Source organism: Somniosus microcephalus, unplaced genomic scaffold, assembly GCF_052327205.1.
Source record: "Somniosus microcephalus isolate GS21.2 unplaced genomic scaffold, FLI_Smic_1.0 unresolved_chr6, whole genome shotgun sequence".
Taxonomy (NCBI): domain Eukaryota; kingdom Metazoa; phylum Chordata; class Chondrichthyes; order Squaliformes; family Somniosidae; genus Somniosus; species Somniosus microcephalus.
Window position 1 is genome coordinate 10,855,953 of NW_028225184.1, and position 24,318 is coordinate 10,880,270.

Consider the following 24,318-nt stretch of genomic DNA (forward strand, 5'->3'; position numbering starts at 1 on the left):
TCGGTCCTGTCCCTCACCGAGTGAGTCTGGAGACAGGAGCCTCTCGGTCCTGTCCCTCACTGAGAGAGTCTGGAGACAGGAGCCTCTCGGTCCCGTCCCTCACCGAGGGGAGTCGGAGACAGGAGCCTCTCAGTCCTGTCCCTCACCGAGTGAGTCTGGAGACAGGAGTCCTCTCGGTCCTGTCTCTCACTGAGTGAGTCTGGAGACAGGAGCCTCTCAGTCCTGTCCCTCACCGAGGGGAGTCTGGAGACAGGAGCCTCTCGGTCCTGTCTCTCACTGAGTGAGTCTGGAGTCAGGAACCTCTCGGTCCTGTCCCTCACCGAGGGGGAGTCTGGAGACAGGAGCCCTCTCGGTCCTGTCCCTCACTGAGGGGAGTCTGGAGACAGGAGCCTCTCGGTCCTGTCCCTCACCGAGGGGGAGTCTGGAGACAGGAGCCTCTCGGTCCCCGTCCCTCACTGAGTGAGTCTGGAGTCAGGAACCTCTCGGTCCCCGTCCCTCACTGAGTGAGTCTGGAGACAGGAGCCTCTCGGTCCTGTCCCTCACCGAGGGGAGTCTGGAGACAGGAGCCTCTCGGTCCTGTCCCTCACTGAGGGGAGTCTGGAGACAGGAGCCTCTCGGTCCTGTCCCTCACCGAGGAGAGCCTGGGAGACAGGAGTCTCTCGGTCCTGTCCCTCATCGAGGGGAGTCTGGAGACAGGAGCCTCTCAGTCCTGTCCCTCACTGAGGGGAGTCTGGAGACAGGAGCCTCTCGGTCCTGTCCCTCACCGAGTGAGTCTGGAGACAGGAGCCCTCTCGGTCCTTGTCCCTCACTGAGGGGAGTCTGGAGACAGGAGCCTCTCGGTCCTGTCCCTCACTGAGGGGAGTCTGGAGACAGGAGCCTCTTGGTCCTGTCCCTCACTGAGGGGAGTCTGGAGACAGGAGCCTCTCGGTCCTGTCCCTCACCGAGGGGAGTCTTGAGACAGGAGCCCCTCGGTCCTGTCCCTCACCGAGGGGAGTCTGGAGACAGGAGGCCTCTCGGTCCTGTCTCTCACTGAGTGAGTCTGGAGACAGGAGCTCTCGGTCCTGTCCCTCACCGAGGGGAGTCTGGAGACAGGAGCCTCTCGGTCCTGTCCCCTCACCGAGGGGAGTCTGGGGACAGGAGCCTCTCGGTCCTGTCCCTCACCGAGGGGAGTCTGGAGACAGGAGCCTCTCGGTCCCGTCCCTCACCGAGGGGAGTCTGGAGACAGGAGCCTCTGAGTCCTGTCCCTCACTGAGTGAGTCTGGAGACAGGAGCCTCTCGATCCTGTCACTCACCGAGAGGAGTCCGGAGACAGAGCCTCTCGGTCCTGTCCCTCACTGAGTGAGTCTACAGACAGGAGCCTCTCGGTCCTGTCCCTCACTGAGTGAGTCTACAGACAGGAGCCTCTCGGTCCTGTCCCTCACTGAGGGGAGTCTGGAGACAGGAGCCTCTCGGTCCCTGTCCCTCACCGAGGGGAGTCTGGAGACAGGAGCCTCTCGGTCCTATCCCTCACTGAGGGCAGTCTGGGGACAGGAGCCTCTCTCGGTCCCGTCCCTCACCGAGGGGAGGCCTGGAGACAGGAGCCTCTCAGTCCCATCCCTCACCGAGGGGAGTGAGGGGGGAGAGTGGGATTAGATTGGGTGGGATATTAAAGGGTGCGGGGAGTGAGGGCGAGAGTGGGATTACACTGGGTGGGATATTAAAGGGTATGGGGAGGTGGAGAGTGAGATTAGACTGGGTGGTTATTAAAGGGTGCGGGGAGTGAGGGGGAGAGTGGGATTAGACTGGGTGGGATATTAAAGGGTATGGGGAGGTGGAGAGTGAGATTAGACTGGGTGGGATATTAAAGGGTGCGGGGAGTGAGGGGGAGAGTGGGATTAGACTGGGTGGGATATTAAAGGGTGCGGGGAGTGAGGGGGAGAGTGGGATTAGACTGGGTGGGATATTAAAGGGTACGGGGAGTGAGGGGGAGACTGGCATTAGACTGGGTGGGATATTAAAGGGTGTGGGGAGTGAGGGGGAGAGTGGGATTAGACTGGGTGGGATATTAAAGGGTGCGGGGAGTGAGGGGGAGAGTGGGATTAGACTGGGTGGGATATTAAAGGGTGCGGGGAGTGAGGGCGAGAGTGGGATTAGACTGGGTGGGATATTAAAGGGTGCGGGGAGTGAGGGGGAGAGTGGGATTAGACTGGGTGGGATATTAAAGGGTGTGGGGAGTGAGGGGGAGAGTGGGATTAGACTGGGTGGGATATTAAAGGGTGTGGGGAGTGAGGGGGAGAGTGGGATTAGACTGGGTGGGATATTAAAGGGTACGGGGAGTGAGGGGGAGAGTGGGATTAGACTGGGTGGGATATTAAAGGGTGAGGGGTGAGTGCGATTAGACTGGGTGGGATATTAAAGGGCTAAAATGGAAAGTGCGATGCCTTACATAGTCGAATAGCTTAAAAAACATGTTCCCTGACCCGATCTGGCCATCTTTTCCAGTGTGTTCGGGATCTGTGACCTTGGCCAGGATGGGGGAGGATGCGACCCTCGCGTGCCAGTTCATCGAGGGCTCAGTTGCCGGACTGATCGTGGAGTGGACGCTGCGCGAGCCATTGAGGGTGGCCTACAGCTACCACGGCGGAGCAGCCCGGGACGGCAACCAGCACCCGCAGTTCAGGAGGCGGGCGGGGGTGAACGAGTCGTGGCTCGCTCGGGGAGGGGCCTCGCTCCACCTGAGAGAAGTCACCCCTCGGGACGAGGGCGTCTACCGCTGTTACATACGTCTGGCTGTCACCAAGTACGAAGTCTGGCAGCAGCTGGAGGTGGCGGGTGCGTAGCTCCGGTACTGTGGGAACGGCCGCGGGCGGGGGGAGTGGAGGCCCTTCAGCCCATCGAGACTGAACGGGTGGGTAGAGGCTACAGGACACGAAAATTGGTGGAGTGGTAAATAGCGAGGAGGGAAGCCTCAGGCTACAGGACGATATAGACGGGTTGGTCAGATGGGCAGAGCAGTGGCAAATGCAGTTTAACCCTGAAAAGTGTGAGTTGATGCATAACACAGCAAGGGAATGCACAATGAATGGTAGGACCCTAGGAAGGACAGAGGAGCAGAGGGACCTTGGTGTGCATGTACATAGATCCCTGAAGGCAGCAGGACAGGTAGATAAGGTGGTTAAAAAGGCATATGGGATACTTGCCTTTATTAGCCGAGGCATAGAATATAAGAGCAAGGGAGGTTATGCTGGAGCTGTACAAAACGCTGGTGAGGCCACAGCTGGAATACTGTGTGCAGTTCTGGTCGCCACACTATAGGAAGGATGTGATTGCTTTGGAGAGGGTGCAGAGGAGATTCACCAGGATGTTACCTGGGCTGGAGCGCCTCAGCTATGAAGAGAGACTGGACAGGCTGGGGTTGTTTTCCTTGGAGCAGAGAAGGCTGAGGGGGGGTGCCTGATTGAGGTGTACAAAATTATGAGGGGCATAGATAGGGTAGATAGAAAGGAACTTTCCCCCTTTAGTAGAGGGGTCAATAACCAGGGGGCATAGTTTCAAGGTAAGGGGCAGGAGGTTTAGAAGGGATTTGAGGACAAACTCTTTCACCCAGAGGGTGGTTGGAATCTGGAACTCACTGCCTGAAAGGGTGGTCGAGGCAGGAACCCTCACAGCATTCAAGAAGCATTTAGATGAGCACTTGAAACGCCATAGCACACAAGGCTACGGACCAAGTGCTGGGAAATGGGATTAGAGTAGACAGGGCTTGATGGCCGGCACGGACACGACGGGCCGAAGGGCCTCTTTCTGTGCTGTATGTCTCGATGGGGGAGAAATTGGGTGGAATATCACAGCGCAACGTGGTTCTCGGAAAACAGCCGGCACTGCCGCGGGGGGAGGTCAGGAGGCCGGGGACGGAGGTGCTGGCAGGCGGCCGCAGAAAAAAACCGCCGCCCCGCACCTCCACCTTAATTTGCGCCGCTCTCGCCACAGGTAGGCCCCGTGAACCGGGCGCGATTAGCGAGCGGCGCTACAGAGGCGGTCGCTGCCAAATATCGCGAGCGGGGCGGTAGCGGGGCACTGCGCACAACGATGGCATCATCGGCGGCGGCGCAGCGCAACAGGCTAAGGCCGCCATTAGCGCCCCAGCTAAATATCGCGGGAGGCGTGGCCAGTGGCGCTAAAGCCACTGAGTGCCCTCTTTAGGTGCTAACTGGTGGCGCAGCCCACCGAATTTCTAGGCCTATGAGTCCATGATAGGGGAGAGTGTATATGGGCTGTGGGAGGTGATTAAATGAGTGGGTAGAGTCCGTGATAGCGGAGAGTGTCCATGGGCTGTGGGAGGGGATTAAATGGGTGGGTAGAGTCCGTGATAGCGGAGAGTGTCCATGGGCTGTGGGAGGTGATTAAATGAGTAGGTAGAGTCCGTGATAGGGGAGAGTGTACACGGGCTGTGGGAGGTGATTAAATGGGTGGGTAGAGTCCGTGATAGGGGAGAGTGTACACGGGCTGTGGGAGGAGATTAAATGGGTGGGTAGAGTCCGTGATAGGGGAGAGTGTACACGGGCTGTGGGAGGAGATTAAATGGGTGGGTAGAGTCCGTGATAGGGGAGAGTGTACATGGGCTGTGGGAGGAGATTAAATGGGTGGGGAGAGTCCGTGATAGGGGAGAGTGTACATGGGCTGTGAGAGGAGATTAAATGGGTGGGTAGAGTCCTTGATACGGGAGAGTGTCCATGGGCTGTGGGAGATTAAATGGGTGGGGAGAGTCCGTGATAGGGGAGAGTGTACACGGGCTGTGGGAGGAGATTAAATGGGTGGGTAGAGTCCTTGATACGGGAGAGTGTCCATGGGCTGTGGGAGATTAAATGGATGGGTAGAGTCCGTGATAGGGGAGAGTGTACATGGGCTGTGAGAGGAGATTAAATGGGTGGGTAGAGTCCTTGATAGGGGAGAGTGTACACGGGCTGTGGGAGGAGATTAAATGGGTGGGTAGAAATCGTGATAGGGGAGAGTGTACACGGGCTGTGGGAGGAGATTAAATGGGTGGGTAGAGTCCGTGATAGGGGAGAGTGTACATGGGCTGTGGGAGGAGATTAAATGGGTGGGTAGAGTCCGTGATAGGGGAGAGTGTACACGGGCTGTGGGAGGAGATTAAATGGGTGGGTAGAGTCCATGATAGGGGAGAGTGTACATGGGCTGTGGGAGGAGATTAAATGGGTGGGTAGAGTCCGTGATAGGGGAGAGTGTCCACGGGCTGTGGGAGGAGATTAAATGGGTGGGTAGAGTCCGTGATAGGGGAGAGTGTACACGGGCTGTGGGAGGAGATTAAATGGGTGGGTAGAGTCCGTGATAGGGGAGAGTGTCCATGGGCTGTGGGAGGAGATTAAATGGGTGGGTAGAGTCCGTGATAGGGGAGAGTGTCCATGGGCTGTGGGAGGAGATTAAATGGGTGGGTAGAGTCCATGATAGGGGAGAGTGTATATGGGCTGTGGGAGGAGATTAAATGGGTGGGTAGAGTCCGTGATAGGGGAGAGTGTCCATGGGCTGTGGGAGGAGATTAAATGGGTGGGTAGAGTCCGTGATAGGGGAGAGTGTACATGGGCTGTGGGAGGAGATTAAATGGGTGGGTAGAGTCCGTGATAGGGGAGAGTGTACATGGGCTGTGGGAGGAGATTAAATGGGTGGGTAGAGTCCGTGATAGGGGAGAGTGTACATTGGCTGTGGGAGGAGATTAAATGGGTGGGTAGAGTCCGTGATAGGGGAGAGTGTACACGGGCTGTGGGAGGAGATTAAATGGGTGGGTAGAGTCCGTGATAGTGGAGAGTGTACACGGGCTGTGGGAGGAGATTGAATGGGTGGGTAGAGTCCGTGGTAGGGGAGAGTGTACACGGGCTGTGGGAGGAGATTAAGTGGGTGGGTAGAGTCCGTGATAGTGGAGAGTGTACACGGGCTGTGGGAGGAGATTAAATGGGTGGGTAGTGTCCGTGATAGGGGAGAGTGTACATGGGCTGTGGGAGGAGATTAAATGGGTGGGTAGAGTCCGTGATAGGGGAGAGTGTCCATGGGCTGTGGGAGGAGATTAAATGGGTGGGTAGAGTCCGTGATAGGGAGAGTGTACATGGGCTGTGGGAGGAGATTAAATGGGTGGGTAGAGTCCGTGATAGGGAGAGTGTACATGGGCTGTGGGAGGAGATTAAATGGGTGGGTAGAGTCCGTGATAGGGGAGAGTGTACACGGGCTGTGGGAGGAGATTAAATGGGTGGGTAGAGTCGGTGATAGGGGAGAGTGTCCATGGGCTATGGGAGGAGATTAAATGGGTGGGAAGAGTCCGTGATAGGGGAGAGTGCACATGGGCTGTGGGAGGAGATTAAATGGGTGGGGAGAGTCCATGATAGGGGAGAGTGTCCATGGGCTGTGGGAGGAGATTAAATGGGTGGGTAGAGTCCGTGATAGGGGAGAGTGTACATGGGCTGTGGGAGGAGATTAAATGGGTGGGTAGAGTCTGTGATAGGGGAGAGTGACCATGGGCTGTGGGAGGAGATTAAATGGGTGGGTAGAGTCTGTGATAGCGGAGAGTGTCCATGGGGTGTGGGAGGAGATTAAATGGGTGGGTAGAGTCCGTGATAGGGGAGAGTGTGCATGGGCTGTGGGAGGAGATTGAATGGGTGGGTAGAGTCCATGATAGGGGAGAGTGTACACGGGCTGTGGGAGGAGATTAAATGGGTGGGTAGAGTCCATGACAGGGGAGAGTGTCCATGGGCTGTGGGAGGAGATCAAATGGGTGGGTAGAGTCCATGATAGGGGAGAGTGTACACGGGCTGTGGGAGGAGATTAAATGGGTGGGTAGAATCCATGATAGGGGAGAGTGTACACGGGCTGTGGGAGGAGATTAAATGGGTGGGTAGAGTCTGTGATAGGGGAGAGTGTACATGGGCTGTGGGAGGAGATTAAATGGGTGTGTAGAGTCCGTGATAGGGGAGAGTGTACACGGGCTGTGGGAGGAGATTAAATGGGTGGGTAGAGTCAGTGATAGAGGAGAGTGTACATGGGCTGTGGGAGGAGATTGAATGGGTGGGTAGAGTCCGTGATAGGGGAGAGTGTACATGGGCTGTGGGAGGAGATTAAATGGGTGGGTAGAGTCCATGATAGGGGAGAGTGTCCATGGGCTGTGGGAGGAGATCAAATGGGTGGGTAGAGGCCGTGATTGGGGAGAGTGTACATGGGCTGTGGGAGGAGATTAAATGGGTGGGTAGAGTCCATGACAGGGGAGAGTGTCCATGGGCTGTGGGAGGAGATCAAATGGGTGGGTAGAGTCCGTGATAGGGAAGAGTGTACATGGGCTGTGGGAGGAGATTAAATGGGTGGGTAGAGTCAGTGATAGGTGAGAGTGTACATGGGCTGTGGGAGGAGATTAAATGGGTGGGTAGGGTCTGTGATAGGGGAGAGTGTACACGGGCTGTGGGAGGAGATTAAATGGGTGGGTAGAGTCCATGATAGGGGAGAGTGTACACGGGCTGTGGGAGGAGATTAAATGGGTGGGTAGGGTCTGTGATAGGGGAGAGTGTACATGGGCTGTGGGAGGAGATTAAATGGGTGGGTAGAGTCCGTGATAGGGGAGAGTGTACATGGGCTGTGGGAGGAGATTAAATGGGTGGGTAGGGTCTGTGATAGGGGAGAATGTACATGGGCTGTGGGAGGAGATTAAATGGGTGGGTAGAGTCTGTGATAGCGGAGAGTGTACATGGGCTGTGGGAGGAGATTAAATGGGTGGGTAGAGTCCGTGATAGGGGAGAGTGTACACGGGCTGTGGGAGGAGATTAAATGGGTGGGTAGAGTCCGTGATAGGGGAGAGTGTACACGGGCTGTGGCAGGAGATTAAATGGGTGGGTAGAGTCCTTGATAGGGGAGAGTGTACACGGGCTGTGGGAGGAGATTAAATGGGTGGGTCGAGTCCGTGATAGGGAGAGTGTACATGGGCTGTGGGAGGAGATTAAATGGGTGGGTAGAGTCCGTGATAGGGGAGAGTGTCCATGGGCTGTGGGAGGAGATTAAATGGGTGGGTAGAGTCCGTGATAGGGGAGAGTGTACACGGGCTGTGGGAGGAGATTAAATGGGTGGGTAGAGTCCGTGATAGGGGAGAGTGTACACGGGCTGTGGGAGGAGATTAAATGGGTGGGTAGAGTCCGTGATAGGGGAGAGTGTCCATGGGCTGTGGGAGGAGATTAAATGGGTGGGTAGAGTCCGTGATAGGGGAGAGTGTACATGGGCTGTGGGAGGAGATTAAATGGGTGGGTAGAGTCCGTGATAGGGGAGAGTGTACATGGGCTGTGGGAGGAGATTAAATGGGTGGGTAGAGTCCGTGATAGGGCAGAGTGTACATGGACTGTGGGAGGAGATTAAATGGGTGGGTAGAGTCCGTGATAGGGGAGAGTGTACACGGGCTGTGGGAGGAGATTAAATGTGTGGGGAGAGTCCATGATAGGGGAGAGTGTCCATGGGCTGTGGGAGGAGATTAAATGGGTGGGGAGAGTCCGTGATAGGGGAGTGTGTACACGGGCTGTGGGAGGAGATTAAATGGGAGGGTAGAGTCTGTGATAGGGGAGAGTGTACATGGGCTGTGGGAGGAGATTAAATGGGTGGGTAGAGTCTGTGATAGGGGAGAGTGTACATGGGCTGTGGGAGGAGATTAAATGGGTGGGTAGAGTCTGTGATAGGGGAGAGTGTACACGGGCTGTGGGAGGAGATTAAATGGGTGGGTAGAGTCCGTGATAGGGGAGAGTGTCAATGGGCTGTGGGAGGGGATTAAATGGGTGGGTAGAGTCGGTGATAGGTGGAGAGTGTACATGGGCCTTGGGAGGAGATTAAATGGGTGGGTAGAGTCCGTGATAGGGGAGAGTGTCAATGGGCTGTGGGAGGGGATTAAATGGGTGGGTAGAGTCAGTGATAGAGGAGAGTGTCCACGGGCTGTGGGAGGAGATTAAATGGGTGGGTAGAGTCCGTGATAGGGGAGAGTGAACATGGGCTGTGGGAGGAGATTAAATGGGTGGGTAGAGTCAGTGATAGGTGAGAGTGTACTTGGGCTGTGGGAGGAGATTAAATGGGTGGGTAGAGTCCATGATAGGGGAGAGTGTACATGGGCTGTGGGAGGAGATTAAATGGGTGGGTAGAGTCCGTGATAGGGGAGAGTGTACATGGGCTGTGGGAGATTAAATGGGTGGATAGAGTCCGTGATAGGGGAGAGTGTACATGGGCTGTGGGAGGAGATTAAATGGGTGGGTAGAGTCCGTGATAGGGGAGAGTGTACATGGGCTGTGGGAGGAGATTAAATGGGTGGGTAGAGTCAGTGATAGGTGAGAGTGTACTTGGGCTGTGGGAGGAGATTAAATGGGTGGGTAGAGTCCGTGATAGGGGAGAGTGTACATGGGCTGTGGGAGATTAAATGGGTGGGTAGAGTCCATGATAGGGGAGAGTGTACATGGGCTGTGGGAGGAGATTAAATGGGTGGGTAGAGTCCGTGATAGGGGAGAGTGTACATGGGCTGTGGGAGGAGATTAAATGGGTGGGTAGAGTCAGTGATAGGTGAGAGTGTACATGGGCTGTGGGAGGAGATTAAATGGGTGGGTAGGGTCTGTGATAGGGGAGAATGTACATGGGCTGTGGGAGGAGATTAAATGGGTGGGTAGAGTCCGTGATAGGGGAGAGTGTACATGGGCTGTGGGAGGAGATTAAATGGGTGGGTAGAGTCCGTGATAGGGGAGAGTGTACACGGGCTGTGGGAGGAGATTGAATGGGTGGGTAGAGTCCGTGATAGGGGAGAGTGTACACGGGCTGTGGAAGGAGATTAAATGGGTGGGTAGAGTCTGTGATAGGGGAGAGTGTACATGGGCTGTGGGAGGAGATTAAATGGGTGGGTAGAGTCTGTGATAGGGGAGAGTGTACACGGGCTGTGGGAGGAGATTAAATGGGTGGGTAGAGTCCGTGATAGGGGAGAGTGTACATGGGCTGTGGGAGGAGATTAAATGGGTGGGGCGAGTCCGTGATAGGGGAGAGTGTACACGGGCTGTGGGAGGAGATTAAATGGATGGGTAGAGTCCGTGATAGGGGAGAGTGTACATGGGCTGTGGGAGGAGATTAAATGGATGGGTACAGTCCGTGATAGGAGAGAGTGTCCATGGGCTGTGGGAGGAGATTAAATGGGTGGGTAGAGTCCGTGATAGGGGAGAGTGTCCATGGGCTGTGGGAGGAGATTAAATGGGTGGGTAGAGTCCGTGATAGGGGAGAGTGTACATGGGCTGTGGGAGGGGATTAAATGGGTGGGTAGAGTCTGTGATAGGGGAGAGTGTACATGGGCTGTGGGAGGAGATTAAATGGGTGGGTAGAGTCCGTGATAGGGGAGAGTGTACACGGGCTGTGGGAGGAGATTAAATGGGCGGGTAGAGTCCATGATAGAGGAGAGTGTACATGGGCTGTGGGAGGAGATTAAATGGGTGGGTAGAGTCCGTGATAGGGGAGAGTGTACATGGGCTGTGGGAGGAGATTAAATGGGTGGGTAGAGTCTGTGATAGGGGAGAGTGTACACGGGCTGTGGGAGGAGATTAAATGGGTGGGTAGAGTCCATGATAGGGGAGAGTGTACATGGGCTGTGGGAGGAGATTAAATGGGTGGGTAGAGTCCGTGATAGGGGAGAGTGTCCATGGGCTGTGGGAGGAGATTAAATGGGTGGGTAGAGTGCGTGATAGGGGAGAGTGTACACGGGCTGTGGGAGGAGATTAAATGGGTGGGTAGAGTCCGTGATAGGGGAGAGTGTCCACGGGCTGTGGGAGGAGATTAAATGGGTGGGTAGAGTCCGTGATAGGGGAGAGTGTACACGGGCTGTGGGAGGAGATTAAATGGGTGGGTAGAGTCCGTGATAGGGGAGAGTGTACACGGGCTGTGGGAGGAGATTAAATGGGTGGGTAGAGTCTGTGATAGCGGAGAGTGTCCATGGGGTGTGGGAGGAGATTAAATGGGTGGGTAGAGTCCGTGATAGGGGAGAGTGTGCATGGGCTGTGGGAGGAGATTGAATGGGTGGGTAGAGTCCATGATAGGGGAGAGTGTACACGGGCTGTGGGAGGAGATTAAATGGGTGGGTAGAGTCCATGACAGGGGAGAGTGTCCATGGGCTGTGGGAGGAGATCAAATGGGTGGGTAGAGTCCATGATAGGGGAGAGTGTACACGGGCTGTGGGAGGAGATTAAATGGGTGGGTAGAATCCATGATAGGGGAGAGTGTACACGGGCTGTGGGAGGAGATTAAATGGGTGGGTAGAGTCTGTGATAGGGGAGAGTGTACATGGGCTGTGGGAGGAGATTAAATGGGTGTGTAGAGTCCGTGATAGGGGAGAGTGTACACGGGCTGTGGGAGGAGATTAAATGGGTGGGTAGAGTCAGTGATAGAGGAGAGTGTACATGGGCTGTGGGAGGAGATTGAATGGGTGGGTAGAGTCCGTGATAGGGGAGAGTGTACATGGGCTGTGGGAGGAGATTAAATGGGTGGGTAGAGTCCATGACAGGGGAGAGTGTCCATGGGCTGTGGGAGGAGATCAAATGGGTGGGTAGAGTCCGTGATAGGGAAGAGTGTACATGGGCTGTGGGAGGAGATTAAATGGGTGGGTAGAGTCAGTGATAGGTGAGAGTGTACATGGGCTGTGGGAGGAGATTAAATGGGTGGGTAGAGTCCATGACAGGGGAGAGTGTCCATGGGCTGTGGGAGGAGATCAAATGGGTGGGTAGAGTCCGTGATAGGGAAGAGTGTCCATGGACTGTGGGAGGAGATTAAATGGGTGGGTAGAGTCAGTGATAGGTGAGAGTGTACATGGGCTGTGGGAGGAGATTAAATGGGTGGGTAGAGTCTGTGATAGGGGAGAGTGTACACGGGCTGTGGGAGGAGATTAAATGGGTGGGTAGAGTCCATGATAGGGGAGAGTGTACACGGGCTGTGGGAGGAGATTAAATGGGTGGGTAGGGTCTGTGATAGGGGAGAGTGTACATGGGCTGTGGGAGGAGATTAAATGGGTGGGTAGAGTCCGTGATAGGGGAGAGTGTACATGGGCTGTGGGAGGAGATTAAATGGGTGGGTAGAGTCCGTGATAGGGGAGAGTGTACATGGGCTGTGGGAGGAGATTAAATGGGTGGGTAGAGTCAGTGATAGGTGAGAGTGTACATGGGCTGTGGGAGGAGATTAAATGGGTGGGTAGGGTCTGTGATAGGGGAGAATGTACATGGGCTGTGGGAGGAGATTAAATGGGTGGGTAGAGTCTGTGATAGCGGAGAGTGTACATGGGCTGTGGGAGGAGATTAAATGGGTGGGTAGAGTCCGTGATAGGGGAGAGTGTACACGGGCTGTGGGAGGAGATTAAATGGGTGGGTAGAGTCCGTGATAGGGGAGAGTGTACACGGGCTGTGGCAGGAGATTAAATGGGTGGGTAGAGTCCTTGATAGGGGAGAGTGTACACGGGCTGTGGGAGGAGATTAAATGGGTGGGTAGAGTCCGTGATAGGGAGAGTGTACATGGGCTGTGGGAGGAGATTAAATGGGTGGGTAGAGTCCGTGATAGGGGAGAGTGTCCATGGGCTGTGGGAGGAGATTAAATGGGTGGGTAGAGTCCGTGATAGGGGAGAGTGTACACGGGCTGTGGGAGGAGATTAAATGGGTGGGTAGAGTCCGTGATAGGGGAGAGTGTACACGGGCTGTGGGAGGAGATTAAATGGGTGGGTAGAGTCCGTGATAGGGGAGAGTGTCCATGGGCTGTGGGAGGAGATTAAATGGGTGGGTAGAGTCCGTGATAGGGGAGAGTGTACATGGGCTGTGGGAGGAGATTAAATGGGTGGGTAGAGTCCGTGATAGGGGAGAGTGTACATGGGCTGTGGGAGGAGATTAAATGGGTGGGTAGAGTCCGTGATAGGGCAGAGTGTACATGGACTGTGGGAGGAGATTAAATGGGTGGGTAGAGTCCGTGATAGGGGAGAGTGTACACGGGCTGTGGGAGGAGATTAAATGTGTGGGGAGAGTCCGTGATAGGGGAGAGTGTACACGGGCTGTGGGAGGAGATTAAATGGGTGGGGAGAGTCCGTGATAGGGGAGTGTGTACACGGGCTGTGGGAGGAGATTAAATGGGAGGGTAGAGTCTGTGATAGGGGAGAGTGTACATGGGCTGTGGGAGGAGATTAAATGGGTGGGTAGAGTCTGTGATAGGGGAGAGTGTCCATGGGCTGTGGGAGGAGATTAAATGGGTGGGGAGAGTCCGTGATAGGGGAGTGTGTACACGGGCTGTGGGAGGAGATTAAATGGGAGGGTAGAGTCTGTGATAGGGGAGAGTGTACATGGGCTGTGGGAGGAGATTAAATGGGTGGGTAGAGTCTGTGATAGGGGAGAGTGTACATGGGCTGTGGGAGGAGATTAAATGGGTGGGTAGAGTCTGTGATAGGGGAGAGTGTACACGGGCTGTGGGAGGAGATTAAATGGGTGGGTAGAGTCCGTGATAGGGGAGAGTGTCAATGGGCTGTGGGAGGGGATTAAATGGGTGGGTAGAGTCGGTGATAGGTGGAGAGTGTACATGGGCCTTGGGAGGAGATTAAATGGGTGGGTAGAGTCCGTGATAGGGGAGAGTGTCAATGGGCTGTGGGAGGGGATTAAATGGGTGGGTAGAGTCAGTGATAGAGGAGAGTGTCCACGGGCTGTGGGAGGAGATTAAATGGGTGGGTAGAGTCCGTGATAGGGGAGAGTGAACATGGGCTGTGGGAGGAGATTAAATGGGTGGGTAGAGTCAGTGATAGGTGAGAGTGTACTTGGGCTGTGGGAGGAGATTAAATGGGTGGGTAGAGTCCGTGATAGGGGAGAGTGTACATGGGCTGTGGGAGGACATTAAATGGGTGGGTAGAGTCCGTGATAGGGGAGAGTGTACATGGGCTGTGGGAGATTAAATGGGTGGATAGAGTCCGTGATAGGGGAGAGTGTACATGGGCTGTGGGAGGAGATTAAATGGGTGGGTAGAGTCCGTGATAGGGGAGAGTGTACATGGGCTGTGGGAGGAGATTAAATGGGTGGGTAGAGTCAGTGATAGGTGAGAGTGTACTTGGGCTGTGGGAGGAGATTAAATGGGTGGGTAGAGTCCGTGATAGGGGAGAGTGTACATGGGCTGTGGGAGATTAAATGGGTGGGTAGAGTCCATGATAGGGGAGAGTGTACATGGGCTGTGGGAGGAGATTAAATGGGTGGGTAGAGTCCGTGATAGGGGAGAGTGTACATGGGCTGTGGGAGGAGATTAAATGGGTGGGTAGAGTCAGTGATAGGTGAGAGTGTACATGGGCTGTGGGAGGAGATTAAATGGGTGGGTAGGGTCTGTGATAGGGGAGAATGTACATGGGCTGTGGGAGGAGATTAAATGGGTGGGTAGAGTCCGTGATAGGGGAGAGTGTACATGGGCTGTGGGAGGAGATTAAATGGGTGGGTAGAGTCCGTGATAGGGGAGAGTGTACACGGGCTGTGGGAGGAGATTGAATGGGTGGGTAGAGTCCGTGATAGGGGAGAGTGTACACGGGCTGTGGAAGGAGATTAAATGGGTGGGTAGAGTCTGTGATAGGGGAGAGTGTACATGGGCTGTGGGAGGAGATTAAATGGGTGGGTAGAGTCTGTGATAGGGGAGAGTGTACACGGGCTGTGGGAGGAGATTAAATGGGTGGGGCGAGTCCGTGATAGGGGAGAGTGTACACGGGCTGTGGGAGGAGATTAAATGGATGGGTAGAGTCCGTGATAGGGGAGAGTGTACATGGGCTGTGGGAGGAGATTAAATGGATGGGTAGAGTCCGTGATAGGAGAGAGTGTCCATGGGCTGTGGGAGGAGATTAAATGGGTGGGTAGAGTCCGTGATAGGGGAGAGTGTCCATGGGCTGTGGGAGGAGATTAAATGGGTGGGTAGAGTCCGTGATAGGGGAGAGTGTACATGGGCTGTGGGAGGGGATTAAATGGGTGGGTAGAGTCTGTGATAGGGGAGAGTGTACATGGGCTGTGGGAGGAGATTAAATGGGTGGGTAGAGTCCGTGATAGGGGAGAGTGTACACGGGCTGTGGGAGGAGATTAAATGGGCGGGTAGAGTCCATGATAGAGGAGAGTGTACATGGGCTGTGGGAGGAGATTAAATGGGTGGGTAGAGTCCGTGATAGGGGAGAGTGTACATGGGCTGTGGGAGGAGATTAAATGGGTGGGTAGAGTCTGTGATAGGGGAGAGTGTACACGGGCTGTGGGAGGAGATTAAATGGGTGGGTAGAGTCCATGATAGGGGAGAGTGTCCATGGGCTGTGGGAGGAGATTAAATGGGTGGGTAGAGTGCGTGATAGGGGAGAGTGTACACGGGCTGTGGGAGGAGATTAAATGGGTGGGTAGAGTCCGTGATAGGGGAGAGTGTCCATGGGCTGTGGGAGGAGATTAAATGGGTGGGTAGAGTCCGTGATAGGGGAGAGTGTACACGGGCTGTGGGAGGAGATTAAATGGGTGGGTAGAGTCCGTGATAGGGGAGAGTGTACACGGGCTGTGGGAGGAGATTAAATGGGTGGGTAGAGTCCGTGATAGGGGAGAGTGTACACGGGCTGTGGGAGGAGATTAAATGGGTGGGTAGAGTCCGTGATAGGGGAGAGTGTACACGGGCTGTGGGAGGAGATTAAATGGGTGGGTAGAGTCCGTGATAGGGGAGAGTGTACACGGGCTGTGGGAGGAGATTAAATGGGTGGGTAGAGTCCGTGATAGGGGAGAGTGTACACGGGCTGTGGGAGGAGATTAAATGGGTGGGTAGAGTCCGTGATAGGGGAGAGTGTACACGGGCTGTGGGAGGAGATTAAATGGGTGGGTAGAGTCCGTGATAGGGGAGAGTGTACACGGGCTGTGGGAGGAGATTAAATGGGTGGGTAGAGTCCGTGATAGGGGAGAGTGTACACGGGCTGTGGGAGGAGATTAAATGGGTGGGTAGAGTCCGTGATAGGGGAGAGTGTACACGGGCTGTGGGAGGAGATTAAATGGGTGGGTAGAGTCCGTGATAGGGGAGAGTGTACACGGGCTGTGGGAGGAGATTAAATGGGTGGGTAGAGTCCGTGATAGGGGAGAGTGTACATGGGCTGTGGGAGGAGATTGAATGGGTGGGGAGAGTCCGTGATAGGGGAGAGTGTCCATGGGCTGTGGGAGGAGATTAAATGGGTGGGTAGAGTCCGTGATAGGGGAGAGTGTACATGGGCTGTGGGAGGAGATTAAATGGGTGGGTAGAGTCCATGATAGGGGAGAGTGTACATGGGCTGTGGGAGGAGATTAAATGGGTGGGGCGAGTCCATGATAGGGGAGAGTGTACACGGGCTGTGGGAGGAGATTGAATGGGTGGGGCGAGTCCATGATAGGGGAAAGGATACAAGGATTGGGGAGGGGTTGAATGTAATGGTTTGTTGAACCTTTTCTCCTCCATTCCCTTCTCCAACAGCCTCCTACAGCGAGCCCCAGGTTTCCTGCTCTCCAGCCGAACCCAGCCTTGACGGCCCAATGGTCAACCTGACCTGCCATGTCACGGGGGGTTTCCCGCAGTCGGAGGCGCGTTGGCAGTGGTTGAACGGGAGCTGGTACCCGGGGGAGGTCGAGAACCTCTTGAAGGAAGAGTCCGACGGGAGCTTCAACCTGTGGAGCTCGCTGGAAGTACCGCCCGGGCAAGCATCGATGCTGAGGTGCCTGATCGAGAACAGGAGGTTGAACCAAACATTGGCCAGCCAGGAAGCATGTGGGGGCGACCTGGCTCGAGGCACAGACACTTGGACAGCCAGCGGGTCGACCTGCCGTAGAGAGTGCCAACCCCACCCTGAAGGTAAGCATGCAGGTGCAGCAGGCAGTTAAGAAGGCAAATGGCATGTTGGCCTTCGTAGCGAGAGGGTTCGAGTACAGGAACAAGGATGTCTTGCTGCAGTTGCACAGGGCCTTGGTGAGACCACACCTTGAGTATTGTGTGCAGTTTTGGTCGCCTTATCTGAGGAAGGATGTTCGGGCCATGGAGGGAGTGCAGCGAAGATTCACCAGACTGATACCTGGGATGGCAGGAATGACTTATGAAACATAGAAACACAGAAAATAGGAGCAGGAGTAGGCCATTCGGCCCCTCGAGCCTGCTCCGCCATTCAATGAGATCATGGCTGATCATCCAAATTCAGTACCCTGTCCCTTCCTTCTCCCCATATCCCTTGATCCCTTTAGCCTCAAGAAATATATCCAACTCCTTCTTGAATATATTTAATGAATTGGCCTCCACTGCCTTCTGTGGTAGAGAATTCCACAGGTTCACCACTCTCTGGGTGAAGAAATTCCTCCTCATCTCAGTCCTAAATGGCTTACCCCTTATCCTTAGACTGTGACCCCTGGTTCTGGACTCCCCGACCATCGGGAACATCCTTCCTGCATCTAGTCTGTCTAGTCCTGTTAGAATTTTATAAGTTTCAATGAGATCCCCTCTCATTCTTCTAAACTCTAGCGAGTATAAGCCCAATCGACCCAATCTCTCCTCATACGTCATTCCTGCCATCCCAGGTATCAGCCTGGTGAATCTTCGCTGCACACTCTCCATGGCAAGAACATCCTTCCTCAGAAAAGGCGACCAAAACTGCACACAATACTCAAGATGTGGTCTCACCAAGGCCCTGTACAACTGCAGCAAGACATCCTTGTTCCCAACTCAAACCCTCTCGCTACGAAGGACAACATTGGCTCCTGGTCTGGCAACGCCTCGATTTCAAAATTATCATTCTTGTTTTCAAATCCCTCCATGGGCACCTCGCTCCCCTCCCTATCTCTGTAACCTCCTCCAGCCCCGACATCCCTCCCTATCTCTGTAACCTCCTCCAGCCCCTACACCCCTCCCTATCGCTGTAACCTCCTCCAGCCCCTACACCCCTCCCTATCTCTGTAACCTCCTCCAGCCCCTACACCCCTCCCTACCTCTGTAACCTCCTCCAGCCCCTACACCCCTCCCTATCTCTGTAACCTCCTCCAGCCCCTACACACCTCCCAATCTCTGTAACCTCCTCCAGCCCCTACACCCCTCCCTATCTCTGTAACCTCCTCCAGCCCCTACACACCTCCCAATCTCTGTAACCTCCTCCAGCCCCTACACCCCTCCCTATCTCTGTAACCTCCTCCAGCCCCTACACCCCTCCCTATCTCTGTAACCTCCTCCAGCCCCAACAACCCTCCCTATCTCTGTAACCTCCTCAAGCACCTACACCCCTCCCCATCTCTGTAACCTCCTCCAGCCCTACAACCCTCCCAATCTCTGTAACCGCCTCCAGCCCCTACAACCCTCCCTGTCTCTGTAACCTCCTCCAGCCCCTACACCCCTCTGTATCTCTGTAAACTCCTCCAGCCCCTGCACCCCTCCCTATCTCTGTAACCTCCTCCAGCCCCTACACCCCTCTGTATCTCTGTAAACTCCTCCAGCCCCTACACCCCTCCCTATCTCTGTAACCTCCTCCAGCCCCTACACCCCTCCCTATCTCTGTAACCTCCTCCAGCCCCGACACCCCTCCCTATCTCTGTAACCTCCTCCAGCCCCTACAACCCTCCCGATCTCTGTAACCTCCTCCAGCCCCGACATTCCTCCCTATCTCTGTAACCTCCTCCAGCCCCTACATTCCTCCCGATCTCTGTAACCTCCTCCAGCCCTACAACCCTCCCTATCTCTGTAACCTCCTCCAGCCCCTACACCCCTCCCTCTCTCTGGAACCTCCTCCAGCCCCTACACCCCTCCCTATCTCTGTAACCTCCTCCAGCCCCTACACCCCTCCCTATCTCTGTAACCTCCTCCAGCCCCGACAGCCCTCCCGATCTCTGCAACCTCCTCCAGCCCCAACACCCCTCCCTATCTCTGTAACCTCCTCCAGCCCCTACACCCTCCCTATCTCTGTAACCTCCTCCAGCCCCTGCAACCCTCCCGATCTCTGCAACCTCCTCCAGCCCCAACGCCCCTCCCTATCTCTGTAACCTCCTCCAGCCCCTACACCCCTCCCTATCTCTGTAACCTCCTCCAGCCCCTACACCCCTCCCTATCTCTGTAACCTCCTGCAGCCCTACAACCCTCCCTATCTCTGTAACCTCTTCCAGCCCCTACAACCCTCCGAGATCTCTGCGCTCCTCCAATTCTGGCCTCTTGAGCATCCCCCGATTTCCATCGCTCCACCATTGGCGGCCGTGCCTTCAGCTGCCTGGGCCCCGAGCTCTGGAATTCCCTCCCTAAACCTCTCCACCTCTCTCTCCTCCTTTAAGACGCTCCTTAAAACCGACCTCTTTGACCCAGCTTTTGCTCACCTGTCCTAATATCTCCTGATGTGGCTCGGTGTCAAATTCTGTCTGATAATTGCTCCTGTGAAGCACACTGGGACGTTTTACTACGATAAAGGCGCTATATAAATGCACGTTGAGGATCGACAATTTTTGACCCAAGTTTATTGAAGACCTGAAACTCCTCACCTCCCAAACTGTGGGAACTCCTCACCCCCCAAACTGTGGGGACTCCTCACCTCCCAAACTGTGGGGACTCCTCACCTCCCAAACTGTGGGGGCTCCTCACCCCCCAAACTGTGGGGGCTCCTCACCCCCCAAACTGTGGGGACTCCTCACCCCCCAAACTGTGGGGACTCCTCACCCCCCAAACTGTGGGGACTCCTCACCCCCCAAACTGTGGGGACTCCTCACCCCCCAAACTGTGGGACTCCTCACCCCCCAAACTGTGGGGACTCCTGACCTCCCCAAACTGTGGGGACTCCTCACCCCCCAAACTGTGGGGACTCCTCACCCCCCAAACTGTGGGGACTCCTCACCCCCCAAACTGTGGGGACTCCTCACCTCCCAAACTGTGGGGACTCCTCACCTCCCAAACTGTGGGGACTCCTCACCTCCCAAACTGTGGGGACTCCTCACCTCCCAAACTGTGGGACTCCTCACCCCCCAAACTGTGGGGACTCCTCACCTCCCAAACTGTGGGACTCCTCACCCCCCAAACTGTGGGGACTCCTCACCCCCCAAACTGTGGGGACTCCTCACCCCCCAAACTGTGGGGACTCCTCACCCCCCAAACTGTGGGGACTCCTCACCTCCCAAACTGTGGGGACTCCTCACCTCCCAAACTGTGGGGACTCCTCACCCCCCAAACTGTGGGGACTCCTCACCCCCAAACTGTGGGGACTCCTCACCTCCCAAACTATGGGGACTCCTCACACCCCAAACTCTGGGGTCTCCTCGCCTCCCAAACTGTGAGGACTCCTCACCCCCCAAACTGTGGGGACTCCTCACCCCCCAAACTGTGGGGACTCCTCACCTCCCAAACTGTGGGGACTCCTCACCTCCCAAACTGTGGAGACTCCTCACCTCCCAAACTGTGGGGACTCCTCACCTCCCAAACTGTGGGGACTCCTCACCTCCCAAACTGTGGGGACTCCTCACCTCCCAAACTGTGGGGACTCCTCACCTCCCAAACTGTGGGGACTCCTCACCTCCCCAAGCTGTGGGGACTCCTCACCTCCCAAACTCTGGGGGCTCCTCACCCCCCAAACTGTGGGGACTCCTCACCTCCCAAACTGTGGGGACTCCTCACCCCCCAAACTGTGGGGACACCTCACCTCCCAAACTGTGGGGACTCCTCACCTCCCAAACTGTGGGGACTCCTCACCTCCCAAACTGTGGGACTCCTCACCCCCCAAACTGTGGGGACTCCTCACCTCCCAAACTGTGGGGACTCCTCACCCCCCAAACTGTGGGGACTCCTCACCTCCCAAACTGTGGGGACTCCTCACCTCCCAAACTGTGGGGACTCCTCACCTCCCAAACTGTGGGGACTCCTCACCTCCCAAACTGTGGGGACTCCTCACCTCCCAAACTGTGGGGACTCCTCACCTCCCCAAGCTGTGGGGACTCCTCACCTCCCAAACTCTGGGGGCTCCTCACCCCCCAAACTGTGGGGACTCCTCACCTCCCAAACTGTGGGGACTCCTCACCCCCCAAACTGTGGGGACACCTCACCTCCCAAACTGTGGGGACTCCTCACCTCCCAAACTGTGGGGACTCCTCACCTCCCAAACTGTGGGACTCCTCACCCCCCAAACTGTGGGGACTCCTCACCTCCCAAACTGTGGGGACTCCTCACCCCCCAAACTGTGGGGACTCCTCACCCCCCAAACTGTGGGGACTCCTCACCCCCCAAACTGTGGGGACTCCTAACCCCCCAAACTGTGGGGACTCCTCACCTCCAAGTGATGTCCCTCAGTCCTTCAGTTCCTGGTCACAATGTCGTTATGCTGCCGCACGCTTTGATTAAATCTCTCTGCCCATCCCTCACCATCCTCGCTCTGTTACTCTTACAGGTTCTCCGCCACGGTCCAGGCTCAGATTCGGACTTGTTGGGACGGCTGTGGCCATCGCGGTGGGCTTCCCTCTCCTCGTCTTTCTCTCCCGCTGCCGAAGGAGGTTCGCTGTCTGAGAAAAGGTGCCAAGATGCAGGAGCGGGAACTCGAATCGCCCGTTCATAGCATGGACTAACCTTAATGTTTCTGCAGAATGCTGAATTTTGCACGTGTGTTCATGATGGATTAATGCTCACACAATCATTGATCAATGTGTGTGTGCGGGAGTTTGAACAGGCTCCTGGTCTCTGATCTAACAGTGTGTGTGCAGAAGTCTGAATGCTATATAGGGGCTGAGAGGAACCGAGTGCGGTTCGATGCAGGACTAATTTAAGTCATAGTCATCCAGTTAAACATCACAGAAAGAGGCCCTTCGGCCCATCGTGTCCGCGCCGGCCATCAAGCCCTGTCTATTCTAATCCCATTTCCCAGCGCTTGGTCCGTAGCCTTGCATGCTATGGCGTTTCATCTAAATGCTTCTTGAATGTTGTGAGGGTTCCTGCCTCGACCACCCTTTCAGGCAGTGAGTTCCACATTCCAACCACCCTCTGGGTGAAAAACGTTTTCCTCAAATCCTCTCTAAACCTCCTGCCCCTTACCCTGAAACTATGCCCCCTGGTTATTGGCCCCTCTACTAAAGGGGAAAAGTTCCTTTCTATCTACCCTATCTATGCCCCTCATAATTTTGTACACCTCAATCAGGTCCCCCCATCAGCCTTCTCTGCTCTAAGGAAAACAACCCCAGCCTGTCCAGTCTCTCTTCATAGCTGAAGCGCTCCATCCCAGGTAACATCCTGGTGAATCTCCTCTGCACCCTCTCCAATGCAATCACATCCCTCCTATAGTGAGGCGACCAGAACTGCACACAGTACTCCAGCTGTGGCCTAACTAGCGTTTTGTACAGCTCCATCACAACTCCCCTGCTCTTATATTCTATGCCTCGGCTAATGAAGGCAAGTATCCCCAATGCCTTTTTAACCACCTTATCTACCCGTCCTGCTGCCTTCAGGGATCTATGTACATGCACACCTAGGTCCCTCTGATCCTCTGTCCTTCTTAGGGTCCTACCATTCATTGAATATTCCCTTGCCTTATTATGCATCACCTCAAACTTTTCAGGGTAGCTCATTCGAAAAGCCAACTAGCCGGACAGATCACGTGGCACGTTTGTAGTTGAATTGAGTGACTCGACTGCAGGTGATCCATGAACTGTTACCATAACCTCCTTACTTTTGGACTCTATGACTCGATTTATAAAGCCTAGGATCCCGAATGCTTTTTGTAACTGCTTTCTCAGCTTGCCCAGCCACCTGCAGAGACTTGTGTACGTACATCCGCGAGGTCTCTCTGTTCCTGCGCTCCCTTTAGAATTGTACCATTTCGTTCATATTGCTTCTGTATGAATGATTTTGTAACATGTTTTGTCTCCTTTTGTGGGAACAGGAGGAGGCCATTCAGCCCCTCGAGCCTGTTACACAGGAACAGGAGGAGGCCCATTCAGCCCCCTCGAGCCTGTTACACAGGAACAGGAGGAGGCCCATTCAGCCCCCTCGAGCCTGTTACACAGGAACAGGAGGAGGCCCATTCAGCCCCCTCGAGCCTGTTACACAGGAACAGGAGGAGGCCCATTCAGCCCCTCGAGCCTGTTACACAGGAACAGGAGGAGGCCCATTCAGCCCCTCGAGCCTGTTACACAGGAACAGGAGGAGGCCCATTCAGCCCCTCGAGCATGTTACACAGGAACAGGAGGAGGCCCATCCACCACCTTAAACATTCACTCCCTCCACCACCGGCGCACCGCGGCTGCAGTGTGGACCATCTACAAGGTGCACTGCAGCAACTCGCCAAGGCTTCTTCGGCAGCACCTCCCAAACACGCGACCTCTTCCACCTAGAAGGACAAGGGGCAGCAGGCGCGCGGGAACACCACCGCCTCCAAGTTCCCCTCCAAGTCACAAACACCATCCCGACTTGGAAATATATCGGCCGTTCCTTCATCGTCGCTGGGTCCAAATCCTGGAACTCCCTCCCTAACAGCACTGTGGGAGTACCTTCACCACACAGGACTGCAGCGGTTCAAGAAGGCGGCCCACCACCACCTTCTCAAGCGGCAACTAGGGATGGGCAATAAATGCTGGCGTTGCCAGCGACGCCCACATCCCATAAACAATTTTTTAAAAAGTGGCTAAAGAATATCGGCACTGCAGTCAAAGGAAGGAGGGGCCTGGCTCGTCGTTTCGCTTAGGAGGACCTACAATCAACCCTGGACTGATCATCCGCGGGTGATTGTATGTATGATTCCTTGTAACATTATTGATCTACTGCTCTAATAGTGGTTAGGGTTTGGTATCTGTCTTAGGAACAATAAACGGTTCAAGACAGAACCTGTGTGTCTGGTGTAATTTCTCACGAGTCTCAAGTCCGAACTCTAGAACCTGCTGGATGGGCCGAAGGGCATGCTTTGGCGCCGTGTTGGCACATAAGTAGGAGCAGGAGTAGGCCATACGGCCCCTCGGGCCTGCTCCGCCATTCAATAGGATCATGGCTGATCCGAATCTAGACTCACGTCCACTTCCCTGCCCTCTCCCCGTAACTCCTAATTCCCTTATCAGCTAGGAAACTGTCGATCTCCATTTTAAATCTATTTAATGTCGCAGCTTCCACAGCTCCGTGGGGTAGCAAATTCCATAGATTTACTACCCTCTGAGTGAAGAAGTTTCTCCTCATCTCAGTTTTGAAAGGGCAGCCCCTTATTCTAAGATTATGCCCCCTAGTTCTAGTCTCACCCATCAGTGGAAACATCCTCACCGCATCCACCCGATCAAGCCCCCTCGATACAAAGATGGGAGGGAAAGCAGTGAGTGAGGAGGACATAAAAAACCTGCAAAAGGACAT

The 24,318-nt window shown here is 55.1% G+C and overlaps 1 protein-coding gene across 4 annotated transcripts in view; it reads left to right on the plus strand.

Moving 5' to 3' along the window:
* Positions 1-23,807, plus strand: part of LOC147087054 (CD276 antigen-like) — a 32,376-nt gene extending 8,569 nt beyond the window's left edge. For all 4 annotated transcript variants that reach the window (XM_085978173.1, XM_085978176.1, XM_085978175.1 and 1 more), the window contains 3 exons: positions 2,482-2,811; positions 16,474-16,848; positions 21,386-23,807. In XM_085978173.1, coding sequence (XP_085834299.1) covers positions 2,482-2,811; positions 16,474-16,848; positions 21,386-21,501 — 821 coding nt within the window. In that variant the 3' untranslated portion in view covers positions 21,502-23,807. The remainder of the gene's footprint in view (positions 1-2,481; positions 2,812-16,473; positions 16,849-21,385) is intronic.
* The last annotated feature ends 511 nt before the right edge of the window (positions 23,808-24,318 follow it).